Source organism: Moschus berezovskii, chromosome 24 (genome assembly GCF_049115385.1).
Source record: "Moschus berezovskii isolate FMDL1 chromosome 24, NW_MosBer_1.0, whole genome shotgun sequence".
NCBI lineage: Eukaryota > Metazoa > Chordata > Mammalia > Artiodactyla > Moschidae > Moschus > Moschus berezovskii.
Window position 1 is genome coordinate 21,716,709 of NC_142483.1, and position 22,944 is coordinate 21,739,652.

The 22,944-nt window shown below is 40.6% G+C and overlaps 1 protein-coding gene across 2 annotated transcripts in view; it reads right to left on the reverse strand.

Moving 5' to 3' along the window:
• CADPS (calcium dependent secretion activator) overlaps positions 1–22,944 on the reverse strand; it is a 484,390-nt gene that overhangs the window by 87,804 nt on the left and 373,642 nt on the right. For both annotated transcript variants that reach the window (XM_088831951.1, XM_088831950.1), the window contains exons 18-20: positions 12,509–12,615; positions 6,539–6,695; positions 5,562–5,703 (exon numbers count right to left, since the gene is read on the reverse strand). In XM_088831951.1, the coding sequence (XP_088688077.1) occupies positions 5,562–5,703; positions 6,539–6,695; positions 12,509–12,615 (406 nt within the window). The remainder of the gene's footprint in view (positions 1–5,561; positions 5,704–6,538; positions 6,696–12,508; positions 12,616–22,944) is intronic.

Consider the following 22,944-nt stretch of genomic DNA (forward strand, 5'->3'; position numbering starts at 1 on the left):
TTGTGATCTAGTTTTAAAAGGCTGAAGAAACATGCTTGACATTTCTGATTTTAGCAAAATAACATAGTGTGTTACTAATGTTATTGATAATTCATTTGGATATTAATCATCTAAGAGTCAATTTCAAGCATTATATGTGACTCATATATATGTGAAAGGGGGAATTTTCCTGTAGCACTCAGGTCTACAGGCTCCTGCAGTGGCTGATGGATATGACAAATTATTGCTTTGGAGGGCTATTTAGCAACTGTATAGAAACAAGTCCAGCATACTTCTCTGTAAAAATCATAATTGGGTATCTCTGGATAGTGTAAGAAGTGTAAATTGCAATCAAAACAACAGATACATGTTAAAATTTGCTATTGTAACAACAGGTACATGTTAAAGATTAAGACTCATTCATTTTGGGGACTGCTGAATGAGTCTGGGGACCTTTTCATTTGGGGACCTTTTTCAGGGTAGCTCCCATTCATGTCAAAGGACTCATCCCTGCAGCACTAGATTGAAATACTCTCAGTTGCTCTCTCTCACAAAAGGATGAAAATTACAAATGTGTGCACATCTCATCATGTCTATGGATGACAGAGTCATTCCTTACTTCCAGGATTAATTTTGGGCTTTCCTGGTGGCTCAGATGGTAAAGAATCTGTCTGTAATGCAGGAGGCCTGGGTTCGATTCCTGGGTCGAGAATATCCCCTGGAAGAGGGCATGGCAACACACTCCAGTATTCTTGCCTGGGGAATTCCATGGACAGAGGAGCCTGGTGGGTTACAGCCCATGGGGTTGCAAAGAGTTGGACACAACTGAGTGACTAGTACACTTATGTCCTGGGCAGAGAGGGTATCGTTGGGTCTTCTCTCAAAGTCTTCTGCTTTAGATTTCTGGATGGGGTTAGAGTTAAGACACAGACAGCCTTTCACTGTATGCACCTTTTGTTGCAAGGATGCTTGTCTTTTCTGTGTGCTCTGAACACTAAAACTTCTCTCCTGGTGTACCCTTGGTCTAATCCCTACTTTGGTCCATGGGGCACTCTTTGGTATCTTTCTAGAATTTAGAGGGGGTGTTTCTCAACTTTTTGTTTACTATCACTACCAGCCTTCCCCACAAAAGTACTTTTTTTGTGTGTGCATGTTGGCTCAGACCCAACCAGATTGAAACCTCCATTCAGGGGAATGTATCTCTTTTTTTCAATTTCTTTTCGCCACAGTTCTCCTGTGGTACTCTTATCAGTTTTCAGCCTGTAAGGATTTCTTAATAAATATCAGCTAATCAATACATGCTTACTGAACACCTGCCCTAGGTCCTGTCTAAGGGGTTAGGAAGGCACTGCTGATTATGGAATGAATATGGAAAATCAGATTTTCTAGAATGTCATTGTGAGAAAGTCTTGGGTATTCAAAGTTCCTGTTTTACAAAGGAGGACACTGGGGCTCAAGAAGGTCATTGGATTTGCCCACAGTCACTCAGCAAGTTATTAGCAGAGTTAAAGAGTTCTGCCTCTTTGTCTAATATTTGTCTATTTCATACTAGGACACCTGCATATTGCTACGGTATCTTTGGTCTGACATTCCATTATTATAAGATATTGACATCTTTAGTAATCTGGGAAAAGACATTATTTTAATACTTTTCACATGTCTATCTCAGGCAGAGAGAGAGAGTGCATTTTGAGAAATGAGAAACCTGGTTTTTCTAGTGTGCGTGTATCAAGTAGCAGTGCTTAGTTCTACAATGCAGAATCACCCTGACCTGAAAGGGGCAACTGTGAAGCGTGGATTCCTTGTGCTAGGGAGTGAGATTGGAGATGATCTGTCAGCAAAAGAGTAGTGCAGAGGGCTTTCTGCAAGCTTTAGATTAGACACTTTCTAAGTTTTCTTCCACATAGGTCAAGATGACATGACTAGCAACAAACCAACTCTTAAAAGCTGGTAGAATGTGGTCCATCTGCTAGGACCAGAAGCTCATACTCCAGGGCCACTGGAAGGGTTCTGAACAACCTGCCCAGCTGTGGGTGGCAGCCCTATGATGTGTCCTGATGGAAACCCCTGAGAGGGCCATGGGCTCCAGCCCAGTCTTGCCCTCGAGAGGCTGACTGACTTCAGCTGTGGTGAGAAGCTATGGGATGACATTTTTCACCAAAGCCTGGAGATTCAAATCACGACCACCGTCTGGTTTAATGGACACGGAGATGCAGCTCCCCTTTTCGCTTCTTGCAGAGATGGAAGCTCACCTTTCTAGAGAAAGGCATCAGCAAGGACCCAATCATTTCACCCTTTCTATCAAATGACTTCAGTTGTATGAAAGCCAAATGATGATGCTTTATTTTCTCTTACAGGACCATATTTTGAAGGAAGAAAATCTGAAGGATAAAGAATATTTAAACTCCTTTCTTAGGAACTTTGATATACTGGTAGCATTTCCTTGTCAGAGCTCTGTTTTGCTTTAACATTTTAAATAGTTTGTTAACTCTTGAACCATGTGGGGCTTTAGAGGCACTGACTCCTGTGCAGTTAAAAATCCACATATAAGTTTATACTGAGCCCTTGTACCCACGGTTCCTCCTTACCCTCAGTTCCATATCTGTGGATTCAGCCAAGCTCTGAGTAGAACTGTCATATTTACTACCAGAAAAAAATCCCTGTATTAGTGGACCTGTGCCATTCAAACCCGTGTTGTTCAAGAGTCAACTCTACCAGTTTTTCCTGAAGTAAGTTTTACAATGCATTTCTCAGTCATTTTATGTATAATCAGGTGCTGTAACAATGACTTTTGAAAAGTAGACGAACAGAACTATTTGAGTATAAGAATTGTTTGAGAGAAAGGCTGTGGTGTTTGTTTCTGTGTGTGTGTGTGTGTGTGTGTGTGTGTGTGCGCGCGCGCGCGCTGCAGGATCATGTGACACAATTAGAGAAGACTGAGCAAACTACCTAAGTCAGCTTCTTATTTTTGAGTACCCTGATGAAAACCATTCCAAAAAGATCATTTTTTACTTGGGGGAAAAAAGGATCTCTGCGTCTTTATCAACCCTCTATCTAGAGGTCAGATAGAAGCTCATGCTTTCTTTTTGCATGGTAAGAAGTAGAGCGATTTATCCCTTCTGATCACATTGGTGTGCTCTCAATTTTGTATTCCCTTTTATACCCTTTATATATGCCAGCCATTCTGCAAATCTGTTCCATGGTACCCACATTCTGTTTACAAATCAGCTAATAAAATGTAGCTGATTTCAGACAATTTAAATTTAGCTTATGTATTAGCTGGCATTTTCCAATACCTCTACCTTACTCTGAAAACCATGTACTATTTAGTATGAATTAAATAAACCACAGTCATATTCATGAGCCCACCCACAGCACAGTTTAGGAGAGAAAAAAGCTACTTAAGGAAAAAACACATTCCTATAAACTATTTTTAGGTTATTAGTCACAAATGATCGACTCTTTGCTAATTTTCAGATCTTTAAATTACTGATCTGAGAGTTCATATTTTATTTATTTCTACCCCTTAAAAACACCCTGTGAGAACATTCCCAGACCAAGACTTCCAATTGTGAAAATGAGTCTGAGTCTACTTTTACTTCTGACTGATCATGTATATGTTATGGTGCAGAAGGTTTCTGAAGAATTTAACAGGTTAAAAATGACTTCAGGGACGTGATCACAGAGCTTCAGGACAAATCTCACATACTGAGTAGCGACGTTTTTAAAACTTAGTTTTACAGATGAGAAGACACTTATGGAGTTTCAAGCCCTTGCCTTCTGGCTAGTAACTGGATAACAAGGCCCCTGACTCTAGGGCCCTTTAAGAAACAGGAACATCTGGATGTCCGTCATTTCCTCCCGTGTGTGCTGATGGTAGTAGCTTTCACCATTTAAACCCAAGTAAGTAAATGCTATTTCAAGACCACTGCTATTTTCAAAATGTGAGTATTACTCATTTTAACCTTTTCTTTTTTCACAACCATTCTGCACGGGACAACTGTCTTGATTCGAGTGAGCATTTAAAAAAATACACTCATTCATGCTTTATCATCAAAGGTCCCGTTTCTATTCTCATGAGTTGAAAGTCAGCAGGGCTGTATTAAGAAATGGTTGTAAACCTGAGAATTATAAGCGAAAAAAAAAATATATATATATATATATAGGTACTTGTAAATGAAGAGCTACTGCCTATTAACCTGCTCAGTAGGGCAAGTCAAGAGACCTCTTATGTGGCTCAGATGTGGAAAGAGGGGGGTGTGGGTTGAAAAAGCTATTTTTGCATTGATTCTTTTATGAGTCAGAATCTGATTCAGTGTAATATTAGAAGGGGAGTCTTGATTCAGAAAACCACTGAAAGACAGGGTGCAAGTCAAGGCTTCCAAGTTGAGAGAAGGCTCCTGAACATCTCTTGTGGAGTGACTGACAGGGTGCGGTACACACCCCACTTCACTCCATGCTGGTTGCCACATCCCACAGACGTGGACCAAAAGGACAAAATGGTTTTCTTACAGAAAAAAAAAAAAAAAAAAAAGAGAGAATCTAACAGAGCAAAGCTCTTATCAGGCTTTACTGGCACTTTTCTAAGCCTATCAGAAAATTCTCTCCCTCAAGAAGCTCTTCACTTCTCCAGAAAAGGGGTCGGGGGAGGGTCTGAGACTGACCCTCTATGCAGCCTTGAGTGACAGCCCTCCTTCCTTGCTGGGGAATGGAGGTGGCACTGAACCTGCCACCCATTTCTAATAGGATCTATCTGCCAAGCAGCTATGGCAACTGTCAAAATCACAACCTATGGGATTTCCTGTACTTGGTCCTATAGGATAGATATCCTGCTGGGAAAATAGTAGTAATTCAGAAAGTTCTAGATTAAGCACAGGCAAACAAGTTTCTCTATTACTATACTCTCTGAGTTTTGAAATACTTCTCAGAGGCTACCCAGGAGACAAGGGTGTTGGGTGGATGAGGGGGTATGCAGAGTTTCCTAAACATACCTGGCCACAAATTCCTTTTCTTGAGGAGCATTTCAAAAGCCTAGGTCAAGAAATGACAAACTGGCTCACAGGCCAGTTTCCTGCTTTTGTAACTAAAGTTTTAGGGGAATACAGCTACATTTGTTCATTTACTTATCGTCTGTTGCTGCTTTAGCACTACTCTAGAGTGGAGAGCTGATACAGATCGCGTGGCTTGAAAAGCCTAAATATTTACTATCTGGTCTTGCACGAAAAAGCTTGCTGACTCCTTGTCTAGACTCTGATGGAACCCACTTTGGGAAACGTCAATTCCTAGGGGGTAAAACCACTAGAGTAACATACACAGTGCAAATATCACAGGCAGGTTTATATCCCATATTGCTTATCTATCTTGTGTAATAAAACAAAGATTTCATTTCATGAAACATTTCTTAACCTCTTCCCCGCTCCCCTCCTTGGACAAGGAGGGTATGAGCCTCATAGTCGCAAGTAAGGTGTTTGCTCTCTGTCCATGTAAACAATGAGCAGCATAAGACACCATTAATCCATTTCTGTATGACTCTCCAGCCATTTGCACCCAAACTCCGATAGTATCAAAAGAGGTTTCCTTACTTGACTGGTTCCCATGACTCCCGCTCAAAGCCCCTGTGAATGGATTGTGCAATTGAGGACTCCATCAAATCCACATATCTAACCACAAGTGGGGCAAACAGGTCTTGCAGGTGTCTGTGAAATTTTCCATTGCACAGATTATCTAGAACAGATAAGCAAAAGCTCAGTAAGAATCCACAGTAGCTTTATCATCAAACAGTGTTGACGTAGAGAGGACTGTTTTCTCTTTTAAATATACTGCTTCAAAGGAGGAGGAAGAGGAAAAGGAAGAGGAGGAGGAGGATGGGAAGAAGGAGAAGAAGCAAAGCAAAAGGTACATGAATGGCATCATGCTTCAATCTGCGTGGAAGGATAATGGAATTCAAAAACCTTTTACTCATTTGTGTCACTCTCCAGAAAAGGGAAAAAAAGCATGCCCCCTTAAAGAACAACAAAAGCAAAAAGTGATACTTTTTTTTTCCTTTAGGTTTTCTTTGTACCTGCTCCCTTTTCCCCCTTATGTTACCAGGAAGAGAGAATTCTGTATCCCTTCTTTCCTTCATCATTCTGAGGGGGACGGTCTACTTTATGGCTATGTGGTGCTCTAAGACACTCTGAAACACTTAGGCATTATTTAGCTTGAAATTGTTTTTCATCTAGGAAGCATCTTTTGATTAAAAATTCAAAATGTGTAGAGCTGAAGTTAATTAGCTTGTTCAAGAGCAAATAAAACCATGGGCATGGGCACCCCTTTCTCATTGAGCTTGGGTTTTTCTGCCTAGTGAAGACAGGGCTTCCCTGCAACATGATGCTTGCTGGAAGAAAGGGAATTTTATCAGCTGTAACCTTTTTTTTTTGTTTCTTTAAAGTAATCATAAAACTCGGAAGAGCTGTGTCCAGCCTTGGATAGTGTGTAGCCTGCCTGGGATAAACACATTTCAGTCATCAGTTATCTGCACACTACTTAAGACAGTCAAACAGTCAAAGATGATACATACAATCAGTCCGGAGAAAATCATTCAGCAGCTGAAACAGTGGGAAACTGTCCCACGTGTCTGGGGGCTGCACTTCCAACGCTGCATCCATGTCCACTGCAAAGAGTGACAGGAACGTCTCGGCATGTTCCACCATCAAGTCTGACCACCACGCGAAGGCCTTTGAGATGTGGCAGAAAAATAACAGATAAAGAGGTGATGAGCTTTTTGTCTCCGACCTAAGATGTGAAGTCAAGCCTTGGCTGTTAAAGACTGTGCATCCAGCAGGGTTTGGTAATTTTATTGTAAAGAGAACAGCACTTTTGGATATAGTTGGGCCTCTACGTGGCCCAGGGCAACGTTTTTCGTGATTCCAGGCCTGCTTTAGAAATCTGCAGCTGTAGAAATGACAGGCACAGAACTTCTGTTCAATTTACAATAACTCAGTACTTTTTGAGTCATGCTCTTTATTGCTCTTATTGACTAGTTCTTGCTCTAAAGTATTAGAATTTGGGAGTTTCTTCACTGTGTTTATGGGTTTTCTGCTGGTCTAACTTGAAAATTGGTAATTATTGTTTATTATCTCTAAGCATCTGGGGCTTAATTGTCTGTGGTTTCATACAAGCTCAGCAACTCACGTTTTCCCTACACGTTAGAAATGTTACTCCTATTTCATACCAAGGCAAAGGAAACCATTGTTGTATTGTCACAAAACTTTTGAGTTAAGATCTCTTTAAGCAGGGAGCCTCTGGTTTTGCATCCTGTCTATAGGAAAGATCAGGCTTTACGCTAGGAGACACTCAGTAAGATTAGGACTTACTTTTCTGAGGGTTGGACACATATGTACATTGAAAACCAAAAATATCAGTGAAGTAACTCATTTTCATGCACATGGGTCCTTGGAAATCACTGTGCAGGGTCTCAGAGGTGACATTCACATCAGATGGGCCAGATGTGAATGCAATTCAAAGGCATGCATGCATGTTGACTAATCATTTCTGGCAGGGAGCATGCAGAATGAGTGGCAGTGTCAACAGGCCCCCTTTTTATCCCCTTTTGCTGATTTCAAAGAGAGCAGAAAAACAAAAACAATTTGCCAGCCCTTTTTATTCCCCTACCTCCCCACCCGGTGCCATAAAGTATTTACATGGGAAACACTTTCCAGAGCATTCATCGAAAAAAAGATGGGAAGGCATTTCAAAACATGAAAGATGATTATGGAAATAATTCCATAAATAAAAGAGTTTGTTCAATGGCCAAGCTCTTCTGTGATCTCTTAGTTATCTGGGGATATTCTAACAGCCACCAGGAGGCAGAATAGGGGTCCACCTCTCTTCTTTCATGAGATTTCATTTTACTTACTTCTCCTTTATCAACATGTGGCTGGTTTGCAAATTAAATGGAAAAAATCAAGTCATGGACCATTCTGCAAGGGCAGCTTGGCTGGAAATAAGACACCTGCTGTTTCCACTTTAACTTACAGTAAAACCTCAGTGATTCAGAGTAAGGGAAGAGAAGAGATGCTAGTCTGTCAGCAAAAAACCTAAATTACTGGGCTTTCTAAAAAAGAATGATCATTTAGCCACTTTTCAAAGCAGTCTATACACGGGAGCCCAAGTACAATGTATTCATTGATTGGCTATCACTAAGAGTATGGTAAACTTAAAAGTATTTTTAAAATTTCAAATAATTGTAGATAAATTGACCTATAAATTGAAGTAAAAGAGATGGGAGCTTTAATTTCATAGATCCTGGGATAAAACTTGGAAGAAGAACCTTTAGAATTTCTAGAGAAAGTTGAGATCATGTCAAACATTTTACTGAAGAGAAATTAAAAGAGCCACATCTGAAGGTGAATTGTCACAAATGAGGAGGAATTGGGTCTGAATCGATGAGATTTTACTGCAGTTTTACCACCTGAGGATGAGAGCCCTGGGGTTTGGGGCTTGTTCCACTGACTACCTGGCTAAATCCAGCCAAGGGAGAAACCCTCCACTCCTCCCCCAGAGCTCTCCTAGCCATCTGCCTTCTAGGCAGAGACCTTCTAAACACGCAAACTTGCTAAAGTTCCACTGCTGCTACCCAACCCTATGTGGAGTTTGATTCTCATCAGTCCTGATGGGGGATATTTGCAATAATCACAAAGGCACACCAAACATTGGCTGGTACTTAAGCTTTAGTTATTTGTTTCACTTTACATCTTCAGGGTGAGTTCAAAAAAATAGTAACTGGGGAGACTGAAATGCCTTCCCAGATACAATTTTGCTCTAGGATGACAAGAAAAAAAACAAAACACAAAATGAAACAAAACGAAAACTAATCCTAAATGCTTAAAATAAAAATTTTCTCAGACCAACCTCATACCTGGTTCTTACCAGCTTTATTGAAAAGTTGCAAACCAGAGGACTTAAGAAGCACCCACTTTTACTCTCTACAGAAAATTTAGTCCCTTGTTAGAATCTGATAAATTATTGAGAAATTATCTACAGTTGTTATATTAATAATCATATAGATTGGAAGCCCTATGAAGAACAATGACTACTGTGATATGAATTGTTACCATTAATATCTGGCAGAGAAACCTGGTATTCTAGCGGAGGAAGAGAGATTAAATAGGGGGGTTGTTGGAGAAGTGAAGTCCAAATTTATTTTTCTATACCCACAGTAATTCTTTCAGAACCTCATAATCAAACCTGACTCACTAAGAAGGAGAAAAAGATTCAGGTGAGAGCAGTAATCACCAAAAAAGCCATTTCTTAATTTTAATCAAATGAACAGAGTCTGTGTACTTGGACTGGGCAAGGCAAAGGTTTAAAATAAAACAACAACGACATCTATATTTACTTTATACTTGCTCATACAGGCTAATGCTATTTTTGTACATGTCTATGGGTGTCTAAAATCTTCAGAAATCTTTTCCAAAGACAGGACGGAGTTGTACTTTGGTTTCTAGATACTTACCCAGCGTTTTCCATTATTTAAAGGCAAAGATGTACACTTTAGGGGTATGGTCAACCACACTGAACACACTATATTTTCTACACAAACTACATGTATATATGTACCCCTATGTGTACCACAATACATATATACATATACATACGTATACATAGAGAGAGAGATTGGGAAAGTGAAGTTAACAGTAAACGAAGGTATAATTCCTGTGTGTGTGCAGGTGTGTATATGCACATAACTTAGGCTCGGAGAGCAGAATTATGTTGTAATTTAGAGATTCGGGTGATAACTGCTACCATATACTACATGTGTGTGTGTGCATGACAATATTCGTAGCTGGTGGGGATTGAATTACTTTATATTGGAATTCAAAGTAGTTTTAAGGATTACTGACTTCTGTGGGGGAGGCGATCCCGTTTGTCACTTTTATTAGTGTGGTGCCACCAAACAGCAGGACCGCTAAGGTCCAGCTAAGGTTCATGTTTAGGATTTACTGATTTTCTAGAGTTCACTGGGCATCTAGAGAAGACGGCAGTGAGTACTGGTCAGTAGGAGAAAAATTTCATCCTTCATCCTTTTGGCAGCAAAACCTCATCGTCTCTTCCTCAGTGTGCCAGGGCAAATTTTACTTCTTTGGTTGCAGCCAAGGGTCTCTTGACCAGTTGTTACCCTGAAATCAGCTGGACAGTTTAAAAAAGTCACCAGGGCTGAGGGAAATGCCTCTGTGCTCATAGGTGGGTAATTTTTGATCAACTGAGTAATGCGGTTTTGTGATTGGGTGAAAGGACTGATTTCAGAAATAAACCTCTACATTTATCAAAAAGAAAACTGGGCCTCTGAATTCCAAAGTATGCCAAAGTTTTCATTTCTCACTTCCAAAGTCAGTAAATGAGAACAGAACTGAATTTATTTCTGCCCTATTTATGAATGGCTTTTGAACACGTAAGATTAAAATATTTTTGTGATGATGGTTATGAGGGTGGTTTAAGATGGTGAGTAGTACTGAGTGAAGAAGGGCTTTTTGGAAAACTGGGGAAAAGAGACTTCTTTGGAATATCAACTTCTCTTTGGTACCACTTGTGAGTCATTTGGGAGAATGTTCTCCTTTCTCAGACTGCAGTAGCCTCAGAAAATAACTTGATTAAATCAAGCATATGTGTCCATTTCCTTCTTCAATCATTCACTGAAAGAAAACCATCTGCTTTGTATCCATGTCTTCAAAAATCTGGTCTGAAATATTGGGAAAAGCCTCAATACTCAAATCAGGAAAGGACTGGCCAGACCCCTCCATGCCTCTGGAGATGATTCTGTAGATACTCAGAAAGAATATACTTACCATCACAATGAACCCCAGTTGCCCCCATCTGAAAAGTACATCACGTAGGATAGAGTAGAATAAAAAACTCTAGCCCAACTTAATTTTCTGTCTGAAGGTGTCTACATTTGGAGGGTGTTGACTTGGCCCCTCTTCTCGTCTCACTCCTGGCTGTGCATTTGCTGGGTGTTGCAGGAGTTAGTTGTACCTACCTTAAGGGGTCTTCACCCCATTCTCAGTGAGGGTTTGGGGGACATCATGATTCGTTGGCACTCTCTCTATATATAAATACTGTATATATGGTTCACATACAGACAGCTGCAGAGGAAGATTAGTATCACTCTGGCTAGCTACTGGTGACTAGGCTCGGTATTCATCTGCTGGGATGAGGTAAGTACAGACGTACAGAGGAGCTACAACACGCTAAGGGGACAGAGTCAAGGCAGCTAGGAGGCGTGTGTTGGGATGTAACCGCAGTCATTGTTAAGTATATCAATTGCTTCATGCACGCACAAGAGAATCACCCACATCGACCCTGCCGTGGAAGGCACCCATTTCACAAGCAGTCCACTGGAAATTGCTGTTACATTCCTCGGGTCAGTGTTAGGAAGCAGGGGCACTAGGAAAAGTCCCATTAGAAGACATGGTACTGGAAGGGCATGCACAGACTATGACAGCAGGTGGCTGACTCATTCATTTGGGTCACATACCTCTTTCCCCTGCCACGATCAGCCAAGATTGAGTGGAACAGTAGAAAAACAGGGAGGAAATTTAGATATGTAATCAGGCATTAGTTGGGATGATTGTCTTTATGGTGTATTATTGAACTATACTGTTGATTTTCGTTTACTCATGGGAATTAGCATTTTAGGTGCCTTTGATGTTAGTTCTATTGATGCCCTCTTTTCCCCCTTGTAGAGCTGATTGGAGGGGAAGAGTGAGCATGAGTGAGGTTTTTTAAAATAGGCGATTTTAAGAGAAATGCTTTTAAATCTCAGTTTTGAAACAAGCAGTGGTGTATCAGTTTGATCATAATGAAATCTTGGAATCTTTTCTTGGAAGGGTTGGGTTGTTTAAGTCCTTACAGGTTTGGGATTGAATTAGCCTCTAAATCCCTCAGTGTATAATTATCAAAATAATAATTTTGATAGTGGCTTGTTTAAAAAAAAGTAAGCTGTATTTATTTAGATGTAGGTTGGAGAGAATCAACAAGTTGAACAACACAGAATAATTTGTTTCTGTCACTGAGTTTAGCAACCCAGGTCATCTGAGATTAACAAATGAAGACTCTAGGGCGAGCGGACTAAGTTACGGAGATAAATTAAAAAAGACAGCTCTCAATCCACACACCAAATAAAATAAACCAAAACAAGAGTGGTAGCAACAGAAACAGCCACAAAAAGACCAAAAAGTATTTCATATGTTCCTGACAATAACCATATGCTGCTTGAATAATTATCTCAAAGACATACTCACCTCTTTGGCTTGTTGATAGAAACATCTGAAAACTGAAGCTGAAACGTACATCACACAACCCCACTTTTTGGCTGTTTTAAACAACCCTGCAAAGGATCCTCCTTGCAAAACTGCCACTTTCATATGCTTTACAAGGTCAGTTAAAAGAAAATGGGAGTTGAGACATTGTATTCACAAAGTTGCCGGTAGAATCAGCTGCGCAACATCTTCTGAGGAATGAGAGGCCCGGCCCCCTGGCGCCTGCTTACCTCTGCGTGGTGCTCTTCGTTCTGCTGAAGAACTTCAATGACCAGTTCAGCAAGACGTATTGTATCTTCCAGCTTTTTGGCAGGAGTGATTAACCGGCCTACATTTTCTGTAGTACAAGAATTTGTGTTAAAATTCAGTGAAAGTGGTGGGCTAATTTTGTGGCCATTAGAACTAGTGGGTAAGAAATTCCAAAGATTATCCCTTTTTTTTTTTTTTTAGGTTTCATGCAAATGTTAAATGCCACATAATTAGTAGTGAGCAAACCAGAAAGCCATTTTATTATTATTATCACCATTGTTATTATAATACATACTAAGAAAAAGCAGTGCTCCAGCTTCCAATTTGCTTATTAAAGCTGTATGAAGACTGTGATAGCCCGTTACAAATTTAGCGACATTTTGTACACATGTTCTTTAAAGACAGCATGAATGCACTATCCTATAGTCCTCTCTAGGCAGTGTTTGTGCGACCTGAGGGACCTGAGGTGGGACGATGTAACAGAAACTTAGTCTTGATTGCTGCTCCATCTATTTCCTGGCTTTGTCCCTAAACAATATGACAGCACTGTTTCTCATTCAAGGTCTGCATGTTTAACAGGTATTGGCATGTTCATTTTAAAAAAAAAAAGCAGACTTAAAGGTCTGGCTGTTTCAAGTTGTCCAGGGAGGAGACTGAGAATTAATGGACATTCCTGGGCCATTAGATAGAAGGCAGGATAGAAGTTTTAAAAGAACACAGGGTGTAGAGTATTGGATGAAGTGGTTTGTTCCACTGGCTGGTACGAGTGCAATTTTATCAGTGAGATGGCAACAATGCATTTTAGGTTCTACTGTGTTGAAAGGGCTTTTACTGGACTTAAGAACAAACTGAACCCTGGTTTCCAAACTCTGGTTTTCATTTTATCCTTTATAGAGCTGAATGTTTGGCAGTGCTATTATGTTACAAAGAACTGTATTTTTCTTTCCTGTTGGGGTGGGGCAAAGAGTAATATTTGAAACAAAGATTTCCTAAGCCAATGAAATGGCCTGAATTCAACCAGTCTAAACTCACAGGTGAACTTGTAGTTTGTGCTTAGACCTCTTCAAATCTTGAAGCCTGAGTCATCTATAGCCCATGGCGTGTAACAGCAATTAGGATCCTTTAGCACAATTCCATTCTTGCCTGGAGAATCCCAGGGACGGGGGAGCCTGGTGGGCTTCCGTCTATGGGGTTGCACAGAGTCGGACACGACTGCAGCAACTTAGCAGCAGCAGCAGCAGCAGCACAGTTCCACAAGGAGGGTATACATGTGCACAAAAGAACTGCTGAAAGTTATTTCAATCTCATCTGAAGCAGGTACGTGTTGACTTCAGGGTTTTACTTGCCAGAGTAGGTAACTGAATACTTCACAGGAAGGGCTGGTGTGCTGTTGGTAGTTTGTGTGTGTTTGTCGGGGGAGTGGTAAACAAAATGGTAGAAGGTGGCTAATTTAAAAAGAAGAGAAACAAGCAGTTTCTCATAATATTTTCCTAATTTTTTGTACATTTGTTATATAGGTGATAAACATGGAAGATGATTAATAACGTAGGATTTAACAACAAGAAAGAAAAATTCTGTGAAACACTATGCAAAAGGAGTGGTCCAGCCAATGGGAACTATGAATGATGGATGGGGTTGGTCAGATAATTGAGGTGGTGCAAGCTTCACTCTAACAAGGCCCGATGACTGGTGTGAAAATGAGCTTTCTGGAATCAGGCCAACAGAATGCTCCATTGTCTCTGCCAGGTTCAGGTGGAAATGTGGCTGCAGAGAAGGTGGGGGCTTGAAGGTGGGAGCTGTGGGGAAATAAATCTGCAGATTAGGTACAGAATTTCCACCACCCAGATAAGGAGATGTGCACAGCTCAGGGGCTGGCAGCTCACTGCCTGGTCCACAGCAATAACACCTGGAGAAAGACTGAGGGACGGGTTTGATACCTGTGCTTCGGAGGTGCCTGGTCTGTTTGTAATTTCACAAATGGACTATCATAATTTCATTAGTAGACTTTCAGGCATTTCTAACAAACATACTGTGTATATATGTTGAGGTAATATGTGTAGAGTGAGGTATTTGCATTTTGATAGTAAATATGCACAGGCTACTTTTTTATTAGTTGATATTCACATTTACACATCAATTTGCAAATTCCTCATCCTATGCTTATTACCTATTCGACACATACACCCACATACACACATCACACACTTACATACATTTTCTAGTAACCAGACAAGCCTGCACGTTAATACAAATCTGCAGGAAATCCCACTTGGGGCACATCTTTGAAATCTCTTACAAAATAGAGAATACTATTCTTTTGGGCAGAACACTTGTCGAATCTAGGGAAATTCTAGATGTCCATGACACACGATGCAGTAATGGAAATCATTCCATCAATATTTTTATGTACTTTTATTTCAAAGATGTAAATGATTTTTCTGCTGGGAGAAATCCAAGATACATAAGCTAGGATCACCTGAAGATTTGTTTTAATATGCAGTGCTCTGAGATTGACTACCATATATATCAATAGATACACATAAAGTGTACATGTGCACACAATCTTCCTGTGAGTGTGTACACTTGTACGCAAATATGTGTATGCCTGATGTATATATACAGACAGTATGTTTAATAAAATCTTTTGCAATTTTGCTTTAAACCGCAACCATTTCATGTAAGTAGGTTACATATGCTTGAATCTAGAATATTTGATCTTTAAATAAGCCCATGTAGCCAGACTTTCATTTATTATTAATTAGCTGCAATTCCATTATCTGTAGATCGCGCTACTATATTGAGACATGACTGTATTTTCCTCTTACTTGCACTGTTGACTCACTAGTTAGTAAAAATGGTACTAAAATCAACCTGGTTAAGATGTTGTCTTTAAAGAAAATATTGTGCAAAATCCTGTAGCCCCTTTTCCTTCCCCCCTACAGAGATCAAGGAGAAATTTGTGCTTAGAAATGATTTTTTTTTTTTTTTTTGGGTCATGTCTGCTGTCTGCAATATCTGGAAACATACTGCAATATTCCTATCACCCAATCTTGTACTAGCTGGAGCACTGAAAGAGGGGAACTAAAAATACAATATACTTAGTAAACATTTCATACAACAGAATTGAAGCTCATAACATAGAAAAAAAATCATCATGCAAAATGTTATGCAACAATGTTATTTTGTGCTGACACTGAGATTTGAAAATGTTGCATATGTCAGACAGAGCTAGACAAAAAAAAAATGTGGACATTTGGAAGTAATGCTCTCTTTTCAAGTCTCTCAAAACCTACAGTGTCAAACTTGAGAGTCTGAGCCTCAGGTTAGTATGCTAAACAAAATTTCCAGAGAAATGAACAGAAAAGCAAACTAAACTAGAAAGCTGTCGCATAAAGGAAACGTAAAAGTTTACAGTACTTGGTTTTGGCCTAGGCATGCCTTTGAGCCTCTGATATAAAATGCTGGTCTGCGTTTGGGTGGGTGGAGGAGGCCCAGGAGGTGGCGGGGGAGCTGCTCGGGTAGGTGAGGAGAGACAGTTAAAAAAAAAGTAAAGAGACAAAGTGACTATCACAGAGGTGACAAGTAAGATGACAAACTCTGAAAAGAACAACCAAACAAGCAAAAACGATCACACATGAATGGAGAGCTGCTGCTTTCCTGGTGTGACTGCAGCGTTAGAGGTGTGACACTGCCTGACGAGGGACAAGACTCTTACCACCGTACTGAGACACTCAGAGGCGGAATGCCTTCATCCGGGTGGGAACGCATGGGTGATGGTGGCGGTGCCACTGACCGAAAGAAGACAGACTTTTTGTACAGGAAAGCACACCTAACTGTTAACAGCTGCTTCCTCCTTCCAGATGACCAGAAATAGCACTTGATGTCAACATAGTTGGGGGATATGACTTCTCATCCTCACGAGGCTACTTAATTTCCTATGGAACCTTCTCCCCTCTACGTAAGCCTCTCCAGGCTTCAGCTTCCTCCTCTGTAAACTGAGAATATTAACATCTTCTTTTTGTATACCTTGAGGGGTTGCCAAGAACAGCAAAGAAAACAATGCATGGGATGGATCTCTGTAAAGCTTCAGGTGCCTACAAATCTTCACTGTTATCTCCCATGTGGTGAGAAGGCAGGAATAAATTGCTTTGCAAAAGCAGATGAAGGGCCATTATTAGTTCAATTGAGCTGGGGAATATTCTTGCTCCCTTTGTGGAATTTCAACATGTCAAAATCTGTCATTTTGCGGGAAAAAAAATGTGTGGTATCTGATTGTTTCCAGCTCATTTAATTATTTTCAATTTGGAATTCTCATGGCTTTTATATTGTGGGTTGAATCATATATAAAAACTTGCCAGCTTATCAAATATGTTACTTGCTATTCCAAATGTTAGAATACGGTAATCAGCAGTTGACCCATCTGTCATGTGGTTTACAATATCAGCACAGCAAACATCCTATAACAATAGCCGCTCCTCCAACACAGGCGCAGAGCACTATCAGCTTCTGCCATTCTCTCTCTTTAATGAGTGTCTCATTAACCTCGGACCTGGTCCTTTCTAATGGTTTTCGTTTATAAAGCAAGCTGTATGGTGAGGGGGACATATTACATTGCCAAGTCTGCTTCTTGGTTTGCTTGAATTTTTCAACTGGGAAAACGAAGTTTACTGCAGGCTTATAGGAAATGGAATTCTAGCAGAAACAATAAAAAATACAAGAAATAAGGATAAATATAATATCCTGGCAGAACCATCTCTTAAAAGCAAAAGTTGATATCATCCTTTTCTTGTGGGATCACCTCAATGTTTGAAATGAAGGACTACAAAAATATTCTATTCAACTATCCTCTTACTTAAATCTTTTGTTTGGGAAAGATTGTATGTAAATAGACTTTTAACAAAAATCCATATTAAATGGCAGCTATATAAAGGAAGGCAATTACTAATCTCTTCTTTATAAAAAGGAATTCTATATTTTATGTTTTGTTAAAATCTGCTTTTCCACCTACAGCAGGGTGCAAAGTTGGGAGCATTTCTAGTAACACCTTTTCTGGTTCTCTGAATGACTGTGTATTACCTGAGTGTGCGATTCTTAGGGAAACTCCTCACACATTTTTTCCCAGATAACAGAACTTGCGTAAACCACTTCGTAAGTCATTTTATAAAACAATGAAATGCCCCAGGGCGGATCCGTAACCGGCAAGGCAGCAGATACATATTTCAGCTCAATGGGTCTCAATGAAAATTCGTAAAGGGATTCCCTCCTGCCAACTGTCTGTCCAGAATTCTGACAGTGAGGTTTGCCACCATAGAAAAACAAGCTCCCTATTTTTCTCCCCCTCACAGAGCAAAACAAAAACATCATACCTTGGTTTCCAACTTCATTTACCCAATTACCATTGCTCATGTTTACACAATTAAATCTGCTTGGCTTCCAGAGAGGGAGTTAAATGTGACTACAGAAAAATAAAAAAGAGAAATCCTCTGCAGGCTCAGCTAAGCAAAGGAAGAGAGGCATCCAGGAGCGAGAGATTCTCCAATAGCCCTTAAATAACCTGGCCAGCTCTTGACTCCCGCAAGCCAGTTAACTGCCAGTTCCAGAAACATCGTATGAGAAATGGATATGGTTGATGGAAAGCACACTTAAAACCAAGTTCCAACCTATTTATGTTTTGCTGAAGATGCCAGTGTTTGTATTACGTTATTACTGAAAATAACTATCCTGGAGCAATTCACTAGGATTTGGGGGTAGGGATGGATAAAAGCTTGAGTGGGAAGAGAAAGCCAAACAGATAGCCACAAATGGCTCCACGGACCACACATTTCAAACAGGGTCATAATTCAATGTAACTTCCTCAGTGGGACAGGCCATCATGTATACTTGATCCCCTGTATCTTCATCACTCCCTTTCAGAAGATTCCATTCTTAGGGCAATATAAAGTATATGTTACTGAAAACCAGTAGATGAGTCACGAATTGCTTACTCTTTTTATTAGAGCCATCTTTGGCTTCTCCTCATAAGGACATGGGTGGCGTGGCCTGCCCAATCTACCTCTACTGTGTCTCTTGATTTTACCTCCCAATGTACGAGATCATGCGGCTATACTCTTGCTGACAGAGTAGATGTTCAACTCACATCTCATCATCTCCACCTCAACGGTTGCTAAAGACTCCAAACCAGCCTTTAGTTCCTTCCCTCCCTTGTAGTTCATTGCTCACGCAGCATTCACAGTGATCTTCATACAGCACACATGTGAACCTATCATACTCTTGCTCAAAAGCCTTTAAGAGATTCCCTACCATACCTCCCCCGCAGCCCCAAGAGGTATACCTTCATAACAAAGACTCAACTCTACTGTTGATACCGCTACTTGAACTCTTATGGTCCTTGACTAATAGCCAATGATATACATGTTTGTCTTTCCCTGTACCTAGCGAATTCTGTATTTCTAGGGACTAGTACAGTACCTGGTCCAGAGCAGGAAATCCTCAGTGGATCCAGCCCAGTGGTGTGCCTTCATGGAAAATCAAATATTCTGTGGTTGCAATATGCATAAAAACTATACAGGCAACTTTCACCTCTTAGCCAAAGCCCCTGGTTATGGAGCCAATGCATGTAGCTGAATTGCTGAACAGCAAACATTGTAACTTCTACTTGCAAACCAGAAAACAACTTCAGGTGTTTTAATGCAATGAAAAGTGATTTAAGATAATGAAAAATCTTTGTATTCAAATTAAAATATATCCACAAGAAAGAAATAATGCTATTAAGATATATATACAGACACACACAAAGATATATATATATAGACACACACACACATACATACATATATGTATATTTTTTCTCCAATTTGGTATCTCTGTATCCAAGGTCACGCTTGTCCTCGAGACTGAGCTGTTGTACCTAAGATAAGTAAACTTAATTCTGGAGGGAGACAGTAGTGGACATCTGCTATTCTTGTATGTACAGTTGCCTTGCTTAGAATTGCCTCTCTTCCTCTCTATGCGGCTTTAGTGGAATGTCAAGCAATGAATCCTAAATAGGAGCAGCCATGTGAGCCAAGCCAGGGCAACCATAACACCCCACATCATCATGGGTATTATGATTGGGTCAGGGACTAACACGTGACCCAAGCTTGGCCAAAGAGAGTGTTCTCTGGGACTGTATACAGTTTCATAGAGAGGAAACCTCTTTGTGCCTCGCGCCTCAGCATCTGGGGTAAAAACCTGGTGCTATCTGTGGCTATTTTGCCCCCAACCCCTGCTATGATGACAGTCACATTAAAGAAGACTGTCAGCAGCTGGAGAGATCAAGATACACTGGTGCTGCTGCTGCTGCTGCTAAGTCACTTCAGTCGTGTCCGACTCTGTGCGACCCTATAGACGGCAGCCCACCAGGCTCCCCCATCCCTGGGATTCTCTAGGCAAGAACACTGGAGTGGGTTGCCATTTCCTTCTCCAATGTGTGACAGTGAAAACTGAAAGTGAAGTCGCTCAGTCATTTCTGACTCATAGCGACCCCATGGACTGCAGCCTACCAGGCTCCTCCATCCACAGGATTTTCTAGGCAAGAGTACTGGAGTGGCTTGCCATTGCCTTCTCCGCAAGACACACTAAAAGCCTTTACTTCTGAGTCCAATCCCTCCATGCATTTCCTAGCTACACAGGCCAAAAATGACCTTTTCTTGCTTAAGCTATTTACAGTGGTGGTGGTGGTTTTCGAACACTTGTTCTAGTAGGACTACTTATTTAATAGTACTATTAAATATTCACCCAGTCCCCGAATAAACTTTCACTTATATGGTCGTGGGTGCTCTAGGACAGACTCTGGGACATCTGAATGGATGATGAGTAGGCCTTCAACAAGGCCGAGGAACATCCCAGGCAGTTCTCGGGGCATCAGCCCTGGGCGTCCACCACATCCTCCTCTGCCATGCATCAAGGACCCCAGCCCAGGTAAAATCCCTGTGTATGGCATTCCTGCAGCATCCTGCATCTCCCTCTACAACACAGTCTCCAGATGAAATGACTTGTTTTATCACCTGTCCTCTCCCTGAGAAGTTTATTGGGAGCTGCCTGAGGGCAAGGGGCCTGGGCTGCTTTTTCTCATGGCTCCCTTCCCTGGTGCCTGACCGAGCTCCTGGAACTCAGTGGGTATTTAACATATGTGGAACTATATTGTAACATTTTCTTTTGAAATTTATGATAAAGAGATAAATCGGCTGCTTCCTATAGTCTACTGACATTCAAACCGTAGCCCCTGCCTCAGCAGCTTCATCATCGTGTTAGAAATGCAGATTTCCATGCCCCACTCTAGACCCACCAAATCACAATGTACATTTTAACGAGATCCCCAGAGATTTGTATAAAGATTAAATTTTGAGAAGCACTGCTTTCTATTCCATTTCTGAATTCAAATAATATGTCTATATTGTACATTTGGATTTGGGGGTTTCCTTTTAAATAATAATACATATATATAATAATTATATAATAATGATATATAATAACATATATAAAACTTTGTCTCTATAGATAGTAATGAGGGCTTATTATGTACCAGGCACTGTGTTAAGAGCTCTGTTGGAAATATATGTTTTAATCTTTGCAACAACCCTTTGAGAGGAGGAAACATTATTAGCCCCTTTTACAGAAAACAAAGGGGCTTCTCAGGTGGTGCTAGTGGTAAAGAATCTGCCTGCCAATGCAGGAGGCATAAGAGAGATGCAGGTTTGATTCCTGGGTTGGGAAGATACTTGGTGGAGGAAATGGCAACCCACTCCAGTATTCTTGACTGGAGAATCCCACAGATGGAGAAGCCTGGTGGGCTATGGTCCACAGTGTCGCATAGTTGGACGTGACTAAAGCAACTTAGTATGCACGCACAGAAAACAAAGGTGAGACTTAGATAGGTTAAAAACTAATTGGAGCCAAGACTGTGTGATGTAAATTTTTGACATAACAGATCCTGAGTGTTCAGGCTGGTCCTGGGAGACTGTTTTCTTGGAGCTGTGCATTTAGGATTCTGGTATGTAGACTCTGGAATCCCTCAACTGTCACACTAGAAACCAGTTACTACATTGTGAGTGGGGACAGTATCTCTTGGCTGAAAGACATGGCAGCCTGGTGGTGGTGGTGGGGGGCTCAGTGTGGGGGTGGGTGAAGGCCCTAAAGAGTGTGCAGGACCCCAGACAAGAGTGGCTCACTTGCCCATCTTATTTTGAAACTGGCTTCTTTTCTCTATGCCTTGGTCTCCCCATCTGTCAAATGGTAGTTTGGGATTAAGTGATTGAGAAACCTCTTCTAATTTTATCACTAACAGTCACAAGTCTTTCATAGTATAAAAGTTGAAAGTGTGGGCTTGGAATTAGGTTCATGTTCAAATTCTGTCTCTACAACTAACCAGCTGGGTGCCCTTGGGCAAGTTACTTAACATCTCTCTGTTTCATTTCTCTGCATTTCTACAGACAACAGTGATTTTTTATTTCATGGAGTGTAAGAGGCACATTTTAACATTTCTGAAATTGGATACATCTTACATTTGATGGTGTGTCACAATTTAGTTGGCAGCATTATTTTATTCTTAGGATTACATAAATTAATGGTGCCTCTTATAATTGATGGCTTTTAGAGTCAATGAAATATGGCAACAAAATGCTCATAGAATTGTGAAAATTAAATGAGATATGCATGTATCTACTTAGCACATACTAAATTCTCAATAAATGACAGTTGTTATCGTGATCGGCAGCATGTCTTTTTGTTCTGGGAGAAGAGATGTCAGTTTCATATTTATTGATTCACGGCATATTTTTAACACATCCTCTCTTCCTCCAGGATCGTCCTTGGTGAGAGTGTTTGAAACATGTTTCTCCCTGCCCTCCTCACTTTTCATAAAGTATAGATGAGATTCTAGTCTACAGGATAATTCTGGTTTGGAAATCTTGGTTTATGTATCACTGAAACAAGAAAGATGAAAAGATAAACATTTACTCCCCAGTGTTTACGACAGGAAGTGTTAGATGGGCCTTGTTTTAGGAATTTAGGATGGCCTGGATCTTGCTGAGATGGGATTTACCCTCACTGGTCTCGGGTGAGTGGCTCCCTACTGTGTGCTGTTGAGTATCACAAGCTTGCTTGTCTCTATTTTTCTTCTTCAACTGAACTCAGACCTATAAGACTTGATGGAGACAGGGGAAGATACGGAACCTCACTACTACAGAATCTGCCTGAAAGTCCTTTGGAAAAATTTGACTTGCTCTAGAAGGTTTCTGTCATTTGGGAAGAAAAGAAAAATCCTCAGTTCTTTGACAATCTCAGGGGATCTCACTGCCCTCAGGAGACTTCCTGGGGAAAGATTTTGCCAATGATCTGGGCCCAGAAGACTGCTCTGACTTTGGTGGTTTTCCTGAAA